General features: G+C 43.3%; 1 protein-coding gene across 1 annotated transcript in view; it reads left to right on the forward strand.

Moving 5' to 3' along the window:
* The window catches only part of LOC145349379 (NAD(P) transhydrogenase, mitochondrial-like), a 109328-nt gene that overhangs the window by 35431 nt on the left and 53228 nt on the right, over window positions 1–20669 (forward strand). The window contains exons 10-12 of the mRNA XM_080197901.1: window positions 8342–8503; window positions 12173–12283; window positions 15437–15582. Coding sequence (XP_080054027.1) covers window positions 8342–8503; window positions 12173–12283; window positions 15437–15582 — 419 coding nt within the window. The remainder of the gene's footprint in view (window positions 1–8341; window positions 8504–12172; window positions 12284–15436; window positions 15583–20669) is intronic.

The raw sequence follows: 20669 nt of genomic DNA on the forward strand, positions 1-20669 counted from the left end.
CATCTGCCCAATATACCAGCCTATCAATATCCTGTTGTATTGCCAGACACTGCTCCTCACTGCCTGCCAATCCAGCCATCTTGGTGTCATCAGCAAATTTGCTGATCACACCACTTACTCCCTCTTCCAAGTTATTTATATACACTACAAAGAGAAGAGGTCCTAGTACTGAGCCCTGCGGCACACCACTAGTGACAGACCTCCAGCTAGAAAAGGACCCCTCCACTACTACTCTCTGTCTCCTCTTTGCAAGCCAGTTCTCAATCCATCTAGATACCTGGCCACATATCCCATGAGCCTTAATCTTTTCTATCAACCTACCATGAGGGACTTTGTCAAACGGCTTACAGAATGCGCAAACTCCCACAGACACTGGCCCAAATCCATCCATATAGCCGATATCGACGGCTCGTCCTTCGTCGACCGTTTTTGTCACCTCCTCAAAAAATTCTACCAGATTCGTAAGGCAAGACTTCCCCTTTACAAGGCCATGCTGCGTATCCTTAATCAGATCGCAATGCTCTAAGTGCTCATACATCCTATCCCTAAGAATCCTCTCCATCAACTTGCCTACCACTGATGTCAAACTCACTGGCCTGTAGTTACCCAGGTTATCCCTCCTACCGTATCCACTTCCACTACTTCTCCTGGCAGCGAGTTCCAAGCACCCACCATCCTCTCTGTAAAAAATCTGCCTTGTACATCTCCTTTAAACGTTAAATCTGTGTCCCTAGTAATTGACTAATTGTCTGTTCCATCCTGGGAAAACTCTAGGGTATAGAGAAAGATCAACTTAATGCAACGTATGTCCATTCAAAAGTAGCAGGGAAGAAGCTGTTCTTGAGTCAGTTGATACGTGACTTCAGATTTTTGTATCTTTTTCCTGATGGAAGAAAGTGGAAGAGAGAATGCCTGGGGTGTGTACGGTCTTTCAATTATGCTGGTTGCTTTGCTGAAGCAGTGGGAAGTGTCGACAGAATCAGTGGATGAGAGGCTGCTTTGCGTGATGGATTGGGCTACATTCACAACCTTTTGTAGTTTCTTGTGGTCTTGGACAGAGCAGGAGCCATACCAAGCTGTGATACAACCAGAGAGAATGCTTTCTATGTTGCATCTGTAAAAGTTGGTGAGAATCGTAGCTGACATGCAAATTTCTTTAGTCTTCTGGGAAAGTAGAGGTGTTGGTGAGTTTTCTTAACTATAGTGTTGGCATGGGGATACCAGGACAGATTGCTGGTGATCTGGACACCTAAAAACTTGAAGCACTCGACCCTTTCTACTTCGTTCCATTGATGTAGACACCATTTCTGCCACCATTTTGTCATAAAATTTAAGGTAATACAACCTCTGAATGCTGTATTATTTTGCATTCTTATAGCAACAATCTGTAATGTCTTTAAGAGGTAAAACAGTAAAATGGGCACGGGCAGTGTGATGCATGATTAACCCACGATTATTCATCGAGATGAAGTTTCATGCAGTGGGCTAATTTAGTCAAGTGCGGCACAGCACTAAATGTGTTACTGAGCGGCTGCAGGAAACCCAAGAGTATGCAAGGCTAAAACTAATCCTCCAAATTTAAATAAAAACAGAATTGTAGTAACCCTACAGTGCAGAAGAAGGCCATTCGGCCCATCGAGCCTGCACTGACAACAGTCCTACCCAGGCCGTATCCTGTGAGGCAGCAGTGCTAACCTCCCTGCCACTACGCTGCTTTTGATATGCTGGAAGAACTCAGTAGATCTGGCAGTGTCTACGGAGAGAGTAACGCCATTAACATTTTGAGTCCAATATGAATTTTTCATAACTGGGGAGTTGAGCCTTTGCAATTTGAAGCCAGCCTGCACCTCTTCAAGTGGCTGAAGAAGATTGTCTGATCAGCAAGAGGGATGAATATGGCATTACACGGCAGAGAGGAAGACAAAGTTGTACCGGAAGTTTTGGTACAGGAATTGGGGTGGGGGAGAGCTGTCTTCCATCCACAAGGGACCAGATGGCCTTCCAGAAGGACACAGAGAAGTCTGTGGGTCCAGGTAGCCAATATGCAGTCAATGCCAGCAGTCTCACATAGAGAACCTGGATGCAGCGCTACAAGAGGTTCAATGACCTTACGTCGTGGCCAAGGTCACTAAATGTTTCTTAAGGTGCCATATCCTTACACCTGAATCACTAACCTCACACACTGCTCTATTCAGCACCCACACTTCACTAACCTCCCAACACTCCATAACTCATGACTAAACCTCATATTCATAGCTTCACACACTCAGTACTGTTGAAAGTCTCACAGCCACATCTCACAGCTATTCAACCATGACAGAGAAATAAACTGAACATGTTGCACCACACTCACTGACACACCCCCTCTCTCTTACTTGACAAGATTACGACGGGCATGAATAGGGCAGATAAGGAGCAACTGTTCCCCTTAGTTGAAGGGTCAGTTACAAAGGGACACTAGTTAACAGTGAGGGTTGGGAAGTTTAGGAGGGTTTTGAGGAAACATGTTTTTACCCAGAAGGTGGTGACAGTCTGGAATGTACTGCCCGGAAGGGTGGTGGAGGTGGGATGCCTCACATCCTTTAAAAAATACCTGGATGAGTACTTGGCACACCGTAACATTCAAAGCTACGGGCTAAATGCTGACAAGTGGGATTAGGTGGGCAGGTCAGGACCTTTCATGTGTCAGTGCAGACTTGATGGGCCGAAGGGCCTTTCTGCACTGTGGTATTCTGTGATCTGTGATAACCTGATGGCAGAAGAATGGATGAGGCAGAGGGCAGGTATATTAGTGTGCCCTCAACCTTCATGGAGAAGATAATGCCAGCAGCAATTGGAGTGGCCAGTCTTAGGATTGTGGCCAGTGAATGGGGCTGAAACCATTGTAGATCGCTTCACATTTTGACTGAATTCACCTTCTCACTTCCTACTTTGCCTTCATCCCACATTCTGTTCTGATTTACAAGGTGTAAGCATGCACCTTCTGCTTTTCCCTCACTTCCCTCACCCTAACCCTGTGCCTTTCTCCTCTCATATACCCATAAACTGCGACCTACTTCCTTAAGCATGAGATGGCGCCAGAGAACTAGAGAATTGCTCTGCCCTTGATTAAGGAAGGGTGTCGGGATAAACCTTGCAAGCTTCGTGGTGGGAAGGCCTTTAGGGATGATAATCCATGACAAAATTAACAGTCACCTGGACTGTGGATGAATCAGGAAAAGCCAGCAGAGCTTTGTTTAAGGCCAATCATGTTACTTACGAGCAAGGAACAGGAGGAGGCAAATGACAGAGGAGAGAACCTCCTCTGTCATTTAGCAAGATCATGGCTGATGTTATAGTAACCTCAAATGTGCATCTCACCTATCTCTGATAACCCATCACCCTCTTGCTTACTAAGAATCTATCTGCCTCTGTGTTAAAAATATTCAAACACTGCTTCCCACCTCCTTCCCAGGAAGAGAGTTCCAAGGACTCTCAACTCTCTGACAGAAAAAAATTGCCTTGCCTCCATTTTAAATGAGCAATGAATTTAAATGAGTGCAAAGATGTGCGGGTTAGGTTGATTGGCCATGCTAAAAATTGCCCCTTAGTGTCCTGAGATGCATAGGTTAGAGGGATTAGCGGGTAAATGTGTAGGTATATGGGGGTAGGGCCTGGTGGGATTGTGGTTGGTGCAGACTTGATGGGCCAAATGGCCTCTTTCTGCACTGTAGGGTTTCTATGATTCTATGAGCAACCTCTTATTTTTGAACAGCAACCCTGGATTCTAGATTCTCCAACACGAGGAAACATCCTCTCTATATCCACCCTGTCAAGTCTCTTCTGGACTTGTACATTTCAATCAAGTTGCTTCTTATTTTCTAAACTCCGTGGATACAAGCCTAACCTAGCCAACCTTTCCCCACCAAACAACCCATCCAGTCCAGGTATTAGTCTGGTAAACCTTCTCTGAACTGTTTCTACACATTTACATTCTTAATTAAATAATGTGACCGATATTATACACAGTACTCCACATGTGGTCTTACTAGTGCCATGTATAATAAGTGAAGCGTAACCTCCCTACATTTTTATTCAATTGCCCTCGCTATAACTAACTTAACTTGATTGAGGTTTTTGATGAAGTACAGAGATAGCTGATGAGATTAATGTGTTGATATAGTGCATAGGGACTTCCAAAAGACACTTGATAAAGTGCCCACATAATTGACATTAGCAAAGTTGAAGCTCACCGAATAAAAAGGGGAGCGGCAGCATGGAGCAAAGTTGGCTAAATGACAAAAGAGGGAGAGAGTAGTGATGAACAGTTATTTTTCAGACTGAAGGACGTTACACAGTGGGATTCCCCAGGGGTCAGTATTATGTCCACTGAATTTCTGTAATGACCTAGGCTTGTGTGTGCAGGAAACACTTTCAAAATTTGCAGATGACACCAAATTTGAAATGGGAGACATCATTTAATGCAGGGAAGTGTGAAATGATCCATTTTGGTGGGAAGAATGAGGGAGGTCAAAATAAGATAAAGCGGGTACAGGAAGAGGGACCTGGAGATGCTTGTGCACACAACGGTGAAGGTGGCAGAGCACTTTGAGAAACTGGTGAAGGATACTGAGTTTTATAAATAGAGGCATAGGCCGGAAATCCGCCAACTTGCCTGTCACGGAATCGGAGCAGGCAAGGGTCTGACAATGGAAATCTCACTTGAACAAGGCTGTAAAATCCCATCCATAGTGTATAAAAGCAAGAACTTTTCTAAAACTCTGGTTCAGCCTGAAGTATTGTGTTCAATGCCATAGTTTACAAAGGATGTGGAGGCACTGGAGAGGGTGAGGATAAGATTCACGAGTATTGATGGATTTCAGTTATGTAGCTGAATTGGAGAAGCTGGGGCTGTTCTCCTTGGAGAGTAGAAGGTTCAGAATAGAATTGATAGATGTGTTCAAACTGATGAGGGGTCTAGACAGAATGGATAGGGGGAACTTGTCTCCATTGGTAGGAGGATCGAGAACCAGAGGTTTCCAATTTAAAGTGACTGAAAGAAGAGCTATCGGTGATTTGAGGAAAAACCTTTTTGCAGATAGTGATTAGGATCTGGAATGCACTCCTAAGAACATGAGAACTAGGAGCAGGAATAAGCCATCTGGCTCCTCAAGCCTGCTCTGCCATTCAATAAGATCATGGCTGATCTTTTCATACACTCTGTTCCACTTCATCAGAACCCTTAATTCCTTTACTGTTCAAAAATGATTCTATCCTGCCTTAAAAACATTCAATAAGGTAGCCTCAGCTGCTTCACTGGGCAGGGAATTCCACAGATTACAACCATTTGGGTGAAGAAGTTCCTCCTCAACTCAGTCACAATAAGTGCCTGAGAGTGGTGGTGACAGATTCACTCAGGACTTAAAAAGAAAATTGGAAAAGCACCTGAAGAGAAGAATTTGCAGCAGTATGGGGTAAGGACAGTGGGGTAGAGCTAGCTGAGTTGCTTTCTCAAAGACTGTTGGCATGGATTTAATGGGCCGAGTGGCCTCTCCCTGTGTCGTAACCATTCCATCATTCTAAGTCTAAGAGGAACAGACGAGTGACAACAATGAAACATCTTCATCAATACTCTACTTGCAGCCACTAACTTAGATAGACGCACTGTGTGCTGTTTTAAGAGGGTAGCACAGTGGCAGCACCACTGGTGAGCAACCTGGCGTGAGTGGGCAGCTGCCAAGGCTGGGTGAAAGGATTGCTCAGGTGCCAGGTCCCTATAGGGAAGGGCTGCACACAAGTTCAGCTGTAGAGGACTCGGATGAGCATTTCAATGGCATCGTACATGATGGCAAAGTTGTCCAGCTGACCACAACAAACTGTGGTGCATGCTCTTCTGAAAACTGCAGACAGAGATGTCCAGGCAGCCAAAGCATTGCTAGAGCACCCTAATGGTCTGCTCAAGTATGTTTCATGTAATAACATGGTTCTCATTATATAGATTTGGCCATATGTTTGGGCTTTGCACTGGAGTCACGGACAGTCCCCCTGGTTTGACAATACTGATGGAACAGTTGAGTGGTGCAGAATGAAGACATCACACCGCTTCCAGGATACCAGGCATTCACTGGCACAATGTGCTCTGCTTGCACACTAACTGCAAATTCAATCTTTCGCGGTTGTGGCACATTCTGCATTTATATGTGGTGCCTGCTTGCTAGCCCACCCTCCACCTTTCATTTTTTTAAATGGAAGTTTTGTATCCTGCCAGTTTTATAGTAAAATTGTATTTTTTAACAATTTAGTGCAGTGATCAAAACCCAGTGGTCGGTTTTCAGCTATTCTTGGGATGTCCATGTGTTGCCCATCTCCTGTCCTGCTGGTGGTGAAGTGATGATGATTATTTTTACCACTGATTGACTTGCTAGGCCACTTCAGAGCAACATTGAAGTCAACAACATAGAGTGGGGCAGGAGTCATGATGGGCAGACAGGCATGTTAGGAATGGCAGGTCCTTTTCCCTGAAGGATATTGTGCAACCAGTTGGGGTTTATCCAACCATCTGACATTTTTTGTGGCCATTTTTGTATTGATATATAGGTTTATAGACATAGTGAAATCAGAATTAGCTTGGTGGGATTTAAGTAACTATGTTACTGGAGTTGTAATCCAGAGGTCCACACTAATAATTGAGAAAATGCAAATTCAAATCCATCCCATCATAGCTCCTTTGTTTCACTCTTTATTGTCTAATATTATGAGCTATCAAATTTGCTACCAATATTTTACAGGTTTGAATGATTAGTAAGTAGAATGCACTGTTATGATTTATTGAATAATCTGCAAGATCATTAAAATTACTACCCATTTTGGCTGGAGGAGTTTTATGTTAATAGGGATAAGGATGTTTGTGAGAAACTAGTTCAACTTGCTCACTTGCGTAATTTGAAAAAAGATCAAAATCTGGAAGTTATACATTGGAGGATAGGAGGGGCACAGGGCAGGCAGGACAGGAACTCTGTACAAATGGACCACTTAATAGCCATGGTCTTCATAAAGGTCCCTAGTTAGAAAAAAAATCATTGTGTATCTTTAATTGCAATGGTCTATTTTACCTTCAGTTTTTAAATTTTGAACAATAAACCTCCAAATAAAAATGTAATTGTTTCAAACACCAATGAAACCAAAAAAAAATCAGGAAACAGCTAAAGACGTAAACTATCTATACCAGGTTTCTCAAGTCCTTAAAAATTCCCCAAAGATACTGCTTGATCCTGGCAGCAAGTCTATGCAAACGTAAATGCGTGGGTATTTTGCCTGGGGTCAAAGCAGGAGGAAGCATGAGGCAATCAATTTATTAGAGACCGCTTCTTTAATTTATAACATTTAATAGTGCAATAGTTTGAAAACAAAACATGTATATGGAGAGTTAGTACAAATTAAATCTCGATAATCCTCTTTCCCTTCCCTTGTAGAGGAAAAAAATAAATGGGTTAAAATAAATATTCTTTATTATTCCCAAACTGCTTGTGCATGCACATGTAACAGCTGCTAACAATTAGGTTTTACTTTCAGCATTCCTAAGCAAGTGAATTTTGCAAACTTTGCTGTGCTTTCAGAGGTGTAAATTCCTAGCAGCACACAGGTTAGTTCAATATTTTACACTTTGCTGAAACCTAGGGCTGCAACCAGTACCACTGGATACACTTCAGATTTGCAGGCATCAGCTGCCTGTAGTTGCCAGCGAATGACTCGTGCACCGAGTGGGACAGTTTATGTTGGCCTTTCACTGTTCTTGTGACAAATGCTCATTGACACAACAATGTACATAAGTCTTTTTAATGGAAATTGATGGTATCAGCTCACAAACCAGAAACCTGGTCAGTCTCCAGATGCCTTCAATTTTCCATTGGGGTCTAATAAGAAATTGAAAACCCTACATAGTCATATTTATTAAAAGGAAAGAGCCTTCTCCACATGCTATGTATTACTGATTTTCTTTGCTATTAAACCTATTGTGATTAAGTTCAACATTCACTCTGTTTTATTTCTTTATTGTGTTTCTTCCGGTTTCAAGTTGTTGACTTCTCCAATAAAACCTTCTACCATTTAACATTTTTTTAAAATGTCAACGTTTTTGAACAAAAGTGTATTCAAATGGCAAAAATACATTTGAAAGACCTGTGGAATTGGTGACGACTGCTTTATGTAAAGGGGTTCAATTACTATCTAAGCTTTTTTTGAATAGTAAACCATCTATTTATTGCTCTTCTGCTTCCTTTTCCCATCCCACCTCATCTGCCCCCACTTGCATGCCCCATTTGTTGCTGCTTTAATAACTTTCAATATTCATGTTTACTCGTAGGTCTAATGACTGTGGTGGGACTTGGAATCTCTGCCCCTGATGTTGGGTTCACACAGACGGTGACTATTTTTGGACTGGCTGGAATTGTTGGATATCATACTGTTTGGGGAGTCACTCCAGCCCTTCACTCTCCTCTTATGTCCGTTACTAATGCCATCTCAGGTAGGTGCTTCTGTAATTAATGAAAGAACCCAGTCACTTAATTTCCCAAAAAGTGAGGAGAGTGTCTGCAGATCCTTTTAGTAAATTTGTTGGTTACAGAATTTGACAACTGATTACAATAACTATAGTCTAAGTTACATTGTCTTTAGTCTTATTCTAATGTTTCATCCATCACAGTAAAATTATTCCAATTTGGCAATTAATAGCAATAAAATTCGGGGGAAATTTTGACCATGACCGGAATTTTACCAATCACCTGCCACAGGAATCGGAGCGGGTGAGGTACGGACATGGAAAGTTACGGTGACCTCAGGCAGATTTTACGGTTTCTGGATGAGCCATAAAATCTCGCCCCATATGTCGATATTAAAGCTACCTACGAACTGTTATTGTGAGAACCTGTACTCATGTAGCATTGTTCCACTTCATGACTTGAGAATATGGTCCAGAATTTCATGGAGATAGAGCAAATCCGGAAACATTTAATAATCACAGGCCAGATCTGATTCTGGAATTTCTGTCTCGGTTTTCAGCACCTCCGATTTTAGCTAGCTCAGGGGCCTGAATAAAATGCTCCCCTGGAGGGCTGGTGCAGACTTGATGAGCTGAATGGCTTCCTCCTGCCATGTAGGTATTCTGTGGGATATTTCTGGACCCCTTTATTTCAAACGTACACTTGGGTGGACACCACTGGCAGCTTACAATTTACTAATTGGCATTGAAATTGGGAACATATTTTATGTGTGGATTCACATATAGTAATTAGGACTGTTTTGTGTGATTCCATTTCTTATTGTTCGTTTTCTCTTGTAGAACCAGATAGCCAATCTGCACCATATAAAGGATCAGCTGAGAGCACTATCATGCACATTTAAATTTGTGTACAACAACATTGTTCTTAACTCAAATATTTCTTAAGGAAAATAAGAATATTTGGGCACTGCTGCTTCACAGCTCCAGGGTCCTGGGTTCAATTCCCAGCTCAGGTCACTGTCTGTGTGGAGTTTGCACTTTCTCCTCGTGTCTGCGTGGGTTTCCTCCGGGTACTCCGGTTTCCTCCCACAGTCCAAAGATGTGCGGGTTAGGTTGATTGGCCATGCTAAGAAATTGCCCCTTAGTGTCCAGGGATGCGTAGGTTAGAGGGATTAGTGGGTATAATATGTAGGGATATGGGGTTAGGGCCTGGGTGGGATTGTGATTGGTACAAACTCGATAGGCCAAAAGGCCTCTTTCTGCACTGTATGAATCTATGAATGTTTGGAATGTAAAAGGGGATAAACGTAGGAATAGAAATAATATTGGATAGCTCGCAAGTGATTCCTGTTGAGTTGTTCTACTATGATTGTTGGGTAGCGTGTGGCACAGTGATTAGCACTGCTGTCTCACAGCACCAGGGACCTGGGTTCAATTCCAGCCTTGGGTGACTGGCTGTGTGAAGTTTGCATGTTCTCCCCGTGTCTGTGCGGGTTTCCTCCAGGTGCTGGGTTTCTTCTGGGTGGTCCGGTTTTCTCCAAAGATGTGAAGTTAGGTGGATTGGCCATGCTAAATTGCCCCTTAGTGTCCCAAGATGTGGAGATTAGGGGGAATTAGCCAGGTAAATGTGTGGGGTTACGGGGATAGAGTCAGGGTAAGATGCTCTATTGGAGAGTTGGTGCAGACTCGATGGGCTGAATGGCCTCCTTCTGTACTGTTGGGATTCTATGATCCTATAGACAGGGGATTTAGAATAAAGGCCATAGATGCCGGGGAAGGTGTTTGATTGACACCTGAAAGAAGAGAATAGGTAAACAAACTGTCCTTCCTTTGAGTTTGAGGTTTGATAAAGAGTTACATTCTCTACTTATATTTGGGTAGTGCAATCAGAAAAATCCTACAGTACAGAAAGAGGCCATTTGGCCTATTGAGTCTGCACCGACCACAATCCCACCCAGGCCCTATCCCCATATCCCTACATATTTATTGCAGGTCTTATGAGGATAGGTTGAGGAAGCTCGGTCTTTTCTACCTGGAGAGACGAAGGATGAGAGGTGACCTGATAGAGGTTAATAAGATGTTGAGAGGTATAGATCGGGTGGATTCTCAGAGGCTATTTCCCAGGGCTGAAATAGTCGCTACGACAGGACACAGGCTTAAGGTGCTGGGGAGTAAGTACAGAGGAGATGTAGGGGGAAGTTTTTCACTCAGAGGATGGTGGGTGAGTGGAATCGGCTGCCGTCAGTGGTGGTGGAGGCAAACTCGTTGGGGTCTTTTAAGAGACTTCTGGATGAGTACATGGGATTTAATGGGATTGAGAGTTATAGGTAGGCCTAGTAGGTAGGAATGTGATCAGCGCAACTTGTGGGCTGAAGGGCCTGCCTGTGCTGTAGTGTTCTACATTCTATGTTCTATATTTACCCACTAATCCCTCCAACCTATGGATCTCAGGACACCAAGGGCAACTTTTAGCATGGCCAATCAACCTAACCCGCACATCTTTGGACTGTGGGAGGAAGCCAGAGCACACGGAACAAACCCATGCAGACACGAGGAAAATGTGCAAACTCCACACAGACAGTGATCCAAGCCGGGAATCGAACCCAGGTCCCTGGAGCTGTGTGGCAGCAATGCTAACCACGGTGCTATCGTGCTGTCCACGAGTCAGAGGGTTACCTCAGACGGTCTGAGGTGATATTGTAAACTAGGCATTTGATAAAGAAATAATAAGAAGATAACTGGCAGGTTATGTACTGGACTAACCATTGATATCTTTTTGCCGAGGGGCTGATTTACTTCTGACATCGCACTACCTCCAGGAAATCAAGGTTAAGAACTGGGATGAGATGCTGTTTTGCCATTTTAGGAATTTTCCATTTGCAGTGATGTCAGATGTTCAAACTACCCACCTAGCTAAGATCAGGATATTGTAATGTCGGCGCAATCAACAGGAAGATATCACTTAGAACATAGAAAAACTACAGCACAAACAGGCCCTTTGGCCCACAAGTTGCACCGATCATATCGCTGCCTACTAGGCTTACCTATAACCCTCAATCCCAATCCACTTGTGCAATAACTTTTATGTTCCAACATACAGTTTTTCTGGAATTTTGAGTTGCTGTGACATGCTAAACACTTTGAGGCCAGGATAATAATTCATTACACCGGAACCCTGTGGCAAGTTTGAACCTGGGATGAAAGTTTTTTTTTAACTATTTATTAGTGTCACAATTAGGCTTATGTTAATACTGCAAGGAAGTTACTGTGAAAATCCTCTAGTTACCACATCTTGCGCCTGTTCAGGTACACTGAGGGAGAATTTAGCCTGGCCAATCCACCTAACAAGCACTGGACTGTGGGAGGAAACTAAAGCACCTGAAGAAAACCCATGCAGACACGAGGAGAACGTGTACACTCCACATAGACAGTGACCCAAACAGGCAGTTGAAACTGGTGCTCTGAGTGCTAACCAGTGTGCCATTGTGACACCCCTAGGGTTAGAGATGCAGGGGTGGATGGCAGCTATTCTACTGATGTGGTATTAAAATAGAGGCCAGGGATTAAAATCAAGCCCTAGTTATGGTTGATAGGATTCATAGGAAAACTTCTCTAAATGCTGACAAATTTTGAAAAAATATTTTCATTTTTGTTTGAGTACAGTGATAACACTTCTTCCTCCTCGACATCTGACAGGTTTAACTGCAGTTGGTGGGTTGTCATTGATGGGAGGAGGTTATATACCAGGAAGTATTCCAGAATGTTTTGCTTTGATGGCAGCTTTCATTTCCTCAATTAATATTGCTGGTAAGATTCATTTTCGGAGCATCATGTATCTAATTTAAACAAAGTAAAACTATTCCTTGGCAATGGTTCCCAAAGTAATTTGGTATGATTGGAAGTTCTCTTGCTGATAGTAAGGCAGGGAAAAACATTTTCTCCTACTTACTGGGTTGTTGGTAAGACAAAATTATTCTGTTCAGCTTGTGTTAAACAAAAATGTCACATCCACACCCCAATTGCATCATGTTTCTGAGTTGATTGTCAATTCAGGTTGAACTCAGCTATCTGCCACATCACGATCCAGTTTGATCAAAATGAATGTCAAATCCACCTTCCAGCATCATTAATTTTTGGAGTAGTCGCTATGCCCTTGTCACCCCTGGACTGAATTTCTCAAACCATTTCCTTGCCTTTCTTCAAGCTTCACCCTACATAACGTGAACTCATGCGAGACTTTCCTCCTCTCCTGTCAACCAATGCCCCCCCTCAACCTTGAATGGCCCTTCATCTCTTTTCCTCCTTCCAATGTCTCTAACAAGCCCCCCAACCTCTTCAGCCTCTACCTGTCTTTCATATCAGGCCGCGCTTTCCTTGAATCTACTACTTCTCATTCACATCCTCAACTTGCACATGCAGGGCTGTTGGCCACCTTAGAATCAGAAAGATATACAGTGTGGAAATAGGCCCAACTTGTCCATGCCCTTTTTTACTATAAGCTAGTCCCAATTGCCCGTATTTGGCCCATATCCCTCTATACCCATTTTACCCATGTAACTGTCTAAATCTTTTTAAAAGACAAAACTGTACCCACTTCAACTTTTATCTCTGACAACTTGTTCCAGACACTCATCACCTTTTGTGTGAAAAAATTGTCCCTCTGGACCCATTTGTATCTCTCCCCTCTCAAACCTATGCCCTCTAGTTTTAGACACCCCTACCTTTGGGAAAAGATATTGACTATCTAACTGATCTATGCCCCTCATTATTTTATAGACCTCGATATGATCACCCCTAAGCCTCCTACACTCTAGGGGAAAAAGTCCCAATCTATACTACCTCTTCTTATAATTCAAACCATCAAGTCCCAGTAGCATCATAGTAAATCTTTTCTGCACTCTTTCTAGTTTAATAATATCCTTTCTTTGACCAGAATTGTACACAGTATTCCAAGTGTGGCCTTACCAATGTCTTGTACAACTTCAACATGGCATCTCAACTCCTCCATTCAATGTTCTGATCAATGAAACCAAGCATGCCGAATGCCTTCTTCACCACTCTGTCCACATGTGACTCCACTTTAAAGGATCTGTGAACCTGTATCCCTAGATCTCTTCGTTCTATAACTCTTCCCAGCCTTATGTATATAGTGCAACACTCCCGTAATCTTTACACTTGCTACCTCTCTGTTCGCCTTTATGAGTTTCCTCAAAACTCAATTCTTTGCATAAGCTTCCGGTTTCCTCCTAATTCTAATTTTACTGCACAGTACCCATTTTCACCTCTGAAATTCCTCGATTAACCAACATTTCCAGTGAAGCAGGTTATTTGGTCATTATCATATTGCTGTTCGTGGGAACTTGCTGTAGGCAAATTGGCTGCTACATTTCCTACATTATAACAGTGCCAGTTCATCTTAAACACTTCATTGATTAGGAAATGCTTTGGAGCTGCCTGGGGCTGTGAAAGGTGCTATATAAATGCAATTTTTGTATTTTGATATTTGCTATGTTGTTAATGCTTCATCAATGCAAGGTTTTGTTAATGAAAAATAAAATGCTTAACTAATGTTGAATTCTTTTCCTGTTTAATCTCTGTCAGACATTATGTGCCCACTCCTATTTGATCATCATATGTGCTGACTCTATTTTCTTGTAAATGCGTATGCATGGATGGTGTGTAAAGATAATGCCCCAGTTTGAAATACTCTTAATCATTCTCCTAAAAGAAAACAGATGCCTGTTAAGCAGGTTTATAGAAATTAACTTTGACATCTTAAAGATTTTGCTGATAATTAATACCAGAATATGCTATACTAATGATTCCTCTTTTTATGTTCTCCTTTATTAATGCAGTTTGTATTCCTGAGTGTCTGTTTGCTGCTAACCTGCCAGGACACTTGGAAGTTTTATGTATTGTAAATAACAGGCCTAAATCTGATTTTCAGCCCTTTAGCAATTGTTGGTCGGTATCAAGAAAAAATTGATCGAGTGGCTTTCATGATCTCAGCCACATAGATGTATGCAACTTGCCTTTTCTTCATCTGGGGAACAGCCAGAAGTTGCTGGCAATCACATTCTCTGCAAACCAGCTCAAAAGCATCCTGCAACCTTGAGTGGCAGCATTCCCACCGTACTTCACCGTGGGCAGAATCTTAACTGATCGTACCTGTAAGGAGCAAAGAGGCCTGTTGTGGTTCAGGAATCCACTTGTCGAGGAGTCCATTGGGGGTTGCAGGTGAAGGGGTTGGCGGTTTAGTACCAAAGTTACCCAAGAGTTGGAAATGGTTTTAATTCTTCTAACTTTCCTGAAACACAAATCCTGTAAGACAGTCAGAACTATCTGAAGTCTGCGATTTAACCCAGCCTATCAGATAGTTCACAGTGCAGAACAATTGTTCAAAGGGAGTTTGTATTTGCCTCTTACATGTCTCCAGTGCATCATTGAGGTACTGAATCCCTGTTCTCAGGTACCATACCACACAGATTGGAAATTATTTTCACACATATTTTAAATTCCTTATCTAAGGCTGCACATTCCATTGTAGTTCATTACCTGATGTATGTTATATTTTAATTACCTAAAATACCTGTTACTTCTGTTGGTGATTTCATGATGGACTTTTTCAGTGTCGCACTATGTTTTATACAATAGACACAATTTTATGCTGTGCATAAATTGCAATGAGATTGTGCCACCTGAATTCTAAACAACACTGAAAAGACTTTGCCAATTTTATCAATTGTTTCTTTCCTCCTCTGTAACTGAAGTTTCTAATCTCAAAATTAAGCATTCGAGAACAACTTTATCTTGAAGAGACTTTAAGCATTACATTGTGTAATTCATTCCCAGAACTTCCACTTGTGCTTCTAACCTACAGGCCTGTTGAAAAGCTATTGCGTACTGAAAGTCCTGATGATTTCAGTTCTTTAATACTTCTTCTGGTGCTGCTCACTTTAGGTGGTTTCTTAGTCACTAAGAAGATGCTGGATATGTTTAAACGGCCCACTGATCCCCCAGAGTATAATTATCTCTATCTGCTGCCTGGTGGGGCCTTTATTGGAGGTTATGCTGTTGCACTGAGCAATGATTATTCTATTGAAGAGGTGAGACACTTCTGTGAACTGAATTTGTAAACCTAATTTTGATTTGATTTGATTTATTATTGTCATGTGTATTGGGATACAGTGAGAAGTACTGTTTCTTGCGTGCTGTACAGATAAAATATACTGTTCACAGAGTACGTAGGGGAGAAGAAAAGGAGAGGACACAGAATGTAGTGCTGCAGTTACAGGTAGGGTGAAGAGAAAGATCAGCTTAATATATGATTAAGGGCCATTTAAAAGTCTGATGGCAGAGGGAAGAAGCTGTTCTTGAACTACTCAAAGCTACATTTATTTCCCTTGTCTTTTTTGTTTGTGTGCTATTTTTGTTAATTTTTATTCAAACTGCATTTTGTACTCTTGAGGGTGAATGATGTTAGCACCAGACAATAGAACACTTAATGAGAGGTCACATGACACTAGGGCGGCACGGTAGCACAGTGCTTAGCTGGGTTCGATTCCCAGCTTGGGTCACTGTCTGTGTGGAGTTTGCACATTCTCCTTGTGTCTACGTAAGTTTCATAGAACACAGAACACTACAGCACAAACAGGCCCTTCGGCCCACAAGTTGTGCTGATCACATCAATACCTACCAACCCATAGACCTATCTATAACCCCCAATCCCATTAAACCCCATATACTCATCCAGAAGTCTTTTAAAAGACCCCAGCGAGTTCGCCTCTACCACCACCGACGGCAGCCGATTCCATTCACTCACCACCCTCTGAGTGAAAAACTTACCCCTAACATCACTTCTGTACTTGCTTCCCTGCACCTTAAGCCTGTGTCCTCTCGTAGCGACCATTTCAACCCGGGGAAATAGCCTCTGAGAATCCACCCTATCTATTCCTCTCAACATTTTATAAACCTGTATCAGGTCGCCTCTCAACCTACGCCTCTCCAGGGAGAAGAGTCCCAGCTCCCTCAACCTATCTTCATAAGGCATGCCTCCCAATCCAGGCGACATCCTTGTAAATCTCCTCTGCACCCTTTCAATAGCTTCTACGTCCTTCCTATAGTGAGGCGACCAGAACTGCGCACAGTACTCCAAGTGGGGCCTGACAAGGGTCTTATAAAGTTGCAGCATACCTCCCGACTCCTAAACTCAATCCCTCGATTAATGAAGGCCAGTACACCATATGCCTTCTTGACCACATCCTCCACCTGCGAGGCCGATTTAAGAGTCCTGTGGACCTGGACCCCAAGATCCTTCTGCTCTTCAACACTGCTAAGACTCCTGCCCTTGATAGTGTACTTGTTCATCCCATTGGTCCTGCAAAAATGGACCACTACACATTTATCCATGTTGAAGTCCATCTGCCACTTCTCCGTCCAGTCTTGCATCCTATTTATGTCCTGCTGCAACTTCTGACATCCTTCCAGACCATCCACAACACCACCGACCTTTGTGTCATCGGCGAACTTACTAACCCATCCCTGCACTTCCTCATCTAGGTCATTTATGAAAATGACAAATAGCAAGGGTCCTGGAACAGATCCCTGGGGCACTCCAATGGTGACCGACCTCCATGCAGAAAAAGACCCATCCACAACCACTCTTGCCTTCTGCAGGCAAGCCAGTTCTGGATCCACAAGGCCAAAGCCCCTTGGATCCCATGCCCTCTCACCTTCTCAAGAAGTCTTGCATGGGGGACCTTATCAAACGCCTTGCTGAAATCCACGTACACCACGTCCACTGCTCTTCCTTCGTCAATGTGTTCAGTCACATTTTTGAAGAACTCAACTAGGTTCGTAAGGCACGACCTGCCCTTGACAAAACCGTGCTGACTATTTCTGATCATGCTAAACCTCTCCAAATGCTCATAAATCTTGTCCCTCAGAAGCCTGTCCATCAGCTTACCAACCACTGAGGTCAGACTCATCGGTCAGTAATTTCCCGGGCTATCCCTGTTCCCTTTCTTGAAAATAGGAACCACATCCGCAATCCTCCAATCCTCCGGAACCTCTCCCGTCTCCATCGACGACGCAAAGATCATCGCCAGGGGCTCTGCAATCACCTCCCTCACCTCCCACAGTAACCTGGGGTACATCCCATCTGGTCCCGGCGACTTGTCTAAATTGATAGAATTCAAAAGTTCTAACACATCCTCTTCCTTAATATCCACATACTCAATCTTTTCCATCTGCTGCAAACCTGTAGCAAAGTCTCCCAGATCAGTTTCCACTGTGAATACTGAGGCAAAGTACTCATTAAGCACCTCTGCCATTTCTTCTGGTTCCACACAGACCTTTCCCCCTTCACCTTTTATAGGTCCTATCCCTTCTCTTCTCATCCTTTTACTTTTCACATATTTGTAGAAGGCCTTGGGATTCTCCTTAATCTTACCCGCCAAGGCCTTCTCATGACCCCTTCTGGCTCTCCTAATTTCCCTTTTAAGCTCCTTTCTACAATCCTTATACTCCTCTAGATCCTTAACATCTCCTAGCTCCCTGAACCTTTTGTACACCTTCCTTTTCTTCCTGACTAGGTTCACCACAGCCTTCGTGCACCACGGTTCCCGTGACCTACCAAAACCTCCTTGTCTCATCGGAACGTTGTCGTGCAGAGCTCCAGACAAACATTCCTTGAATATCCGCCACCTTCCTTCTGTACTTTTCCCCAAGAATGCCTCCTTCCAGTTTCCTCCAGGTGCTCCGGTTTCCTCCCACAGTCCAAAGATACGCAGGTTAGGTTGATTAGCCATGCTAAAATTGTCCTTAGTGTCCTGAGATTGTAGGTTAGAGGGATTAGTGGGTGAAGTGAGGTGAAGTTCATCGTGTGAAGTGGAGCGATGAGCACAGGCACAGAATATATGGACGAGTGACGGTAGCCCGACACCTATACATTCTATGCCTGCGCACCTTGCTCCACTTCACCTGATAAAGAAGCAATGCTCCGAAAGCTTGTGATTTCAAACAAACCTGTTGGATATAACCTGGTGTCATGTGGCCTCTCATTTTGTCCATTTTAGCCCAACACCGGCATCTCCACTTAAGATCAACAATGACAAAAGGTTGCATTTATATGAACCAGAGTAAACCATCCAGCCTATGAGCCTGTTCCACTATTCAGTGAGTTCACAGCTGATCTGTTACCTAACTCACACCTTCTCGATTTGTTTCTCGATTTTCAGAAGGCGTTTGATAAGGTGCCGCACAAAAGGTTGTTACAGAAGGTTAGGGGACGTGGAGTTGGGGGTAAGGTGTTAGCGTGGACGGAGGATTGTAAGGTGTTAGCGTGGACAGAGGATTAGCTGTCTAACAGGAGGCAGAGAGTAGGTATCAATGGGTGCTATTCGGATTGGCGGTTGGTAACTAGTGGAGTGCCCCAGGGATCGGTGCTGGGGCCTCAGCTATTTACCATTTATATAGATGATTTGGAGGAGGGGGCTGAGTGTAGGGTGTCGAAATTTGCTGATGACACAAAGATAAGTGGAAAAGCAAATTGTGCGGAGGGTGTAGAAAGTCTGCAGAGGGATCTAGATAGGCTAAGCGAGTGGGCGAGGACCTGGCATATGGAATACAATGTTAGCAAGTGTGAGGTTATCCACTTTGGCAGAAATAATAGTAGGAGGGACTACTATTTAAAGGGCTAAAAGCTGCAGCATGCTACAGTGCAGAGGGACCTGGGTGTCCTTGTGCACGAGTCGCAAAAACCCAGCCTACAGGTGCAGCAGGTGATCAGGAAGGCAAATGGGATGCTGGCCTTCATAACGAGGGGGATTGAATATAAAAGTAGGGAGGTCTTGCTGCAGCTGTATAGGGCATTGGTGAGGCTGCAGCTGGAGTACTGTGCAGTTTTGGTCGCTGCACTTGCGCAAGGATATTTTGGCCTTGGAGGGAGTGCAGAGGAGGTTCACTAGGCTGATACCGGAGTTGAGCTATGAGGAGAGGCTGGATAGACTGGGCTTGTACTTGTTGGAGTTTAGAAGGATGAGGGGGGATCTTATAGAGACGTGTAAGATGATGAAGGGGATGGATAGGGTAGAGGTAGAGAGATTCTTCCTGCTCAGAAAGGACAGCAGGACTAGAGGGCACAGCCTCAAGATAAGGGGGGTGCAGTTTAGAACGGAGTTGAGGAGGAACTTCTTTACTCAAAGGGTGGTGAATCTCTGGAATTCTCTGCCCGTTGATGTGGTGGAGGCTACCTCGCTAAGTATATTTAAGACATGAGTAGATAGGTTTTTGGTAGGCAAGGGGAATTAAGGGTTATGGGGAGAAAGTGGGAAAGTGGAACTGATCCACTTCAGATCAGCCATGATCTTATTGAATGGCGGGGCAGGCTCGAAGGGCTAGATGGCCTACTCCTGCTCCTATTTCTTATGTTCTTATGTTCTCTCCATCACTTTAATCCCTTGATCAATAGAAATCCATCAGTCTCAACTTTGAAATTAACCCAACATCTTCTGCTATCTGAGGAAGAGAGTTTCAAACTTCTACTGCCCTTAGGATGTGGAAATGTTTCCTGATTTCACTCTGAAAGGCCGATGTCTAATTTTGGACTGTATTTGCCAGTCATCAATTCCCCAGTCATTGGACATAGTTTCTCTGTATCTATCCGAACAGTTCCTTAATCTCATAAACATCAATCAAATCAAACAACAAGGAATAAAATCCTAGTTTGTGTAATCTCTCCTTGTAATTTAAGCCTAGGACTCTGGGTATCATTTTGGTCAATCCAAGGCCATTACGCCCTCCCTAAGTTGTGGGCTCCTGAACTGCTCACGTTATTCCAAACGTGTTCTAGCCCTCCACATAAAAGGCCAGAATTCAATCAGCCCCTTTGTTTATTTTCTATTCTGCCGTTGATACTTTAATGATCAGTGTATGTCAATCCCTAAGTTTCTTTGGACCTCCACAGTTTCTTGTTTTTCATCATGCACTGAAATTAATTTTTCACATCCTTGCCCATTCACTCAACCCATTTGTATTTCTTTGCATTTCTATCCACCTTTTATCAGCAAATTGAATACAGGAACATAAGAGCAGGAGTAGACTATTCAGCCCTTGGAGTCTACTCCATCATTCAACAATATCATGGCTGATTGCCTGCCTCAACACCATTTTCCCACACTGTTCCCATTTCCCA

Source organism: Carcharhinus amblyrhynchos, chromosome 1, assembly GCF_965287045.1.
Source record: "Carcharhinus amblyrhynchos chromosome 1, sCarAmb.v2.hapA, whole genome shotgun sequence".
Lineage (NCBI taxonomy): Eukaryota > Metazoa > Chordata > Chondrichthyes > Carcharhiniformes > Carcharhinidae > Carcharhinus > Carcharhinus amblyrhynchos.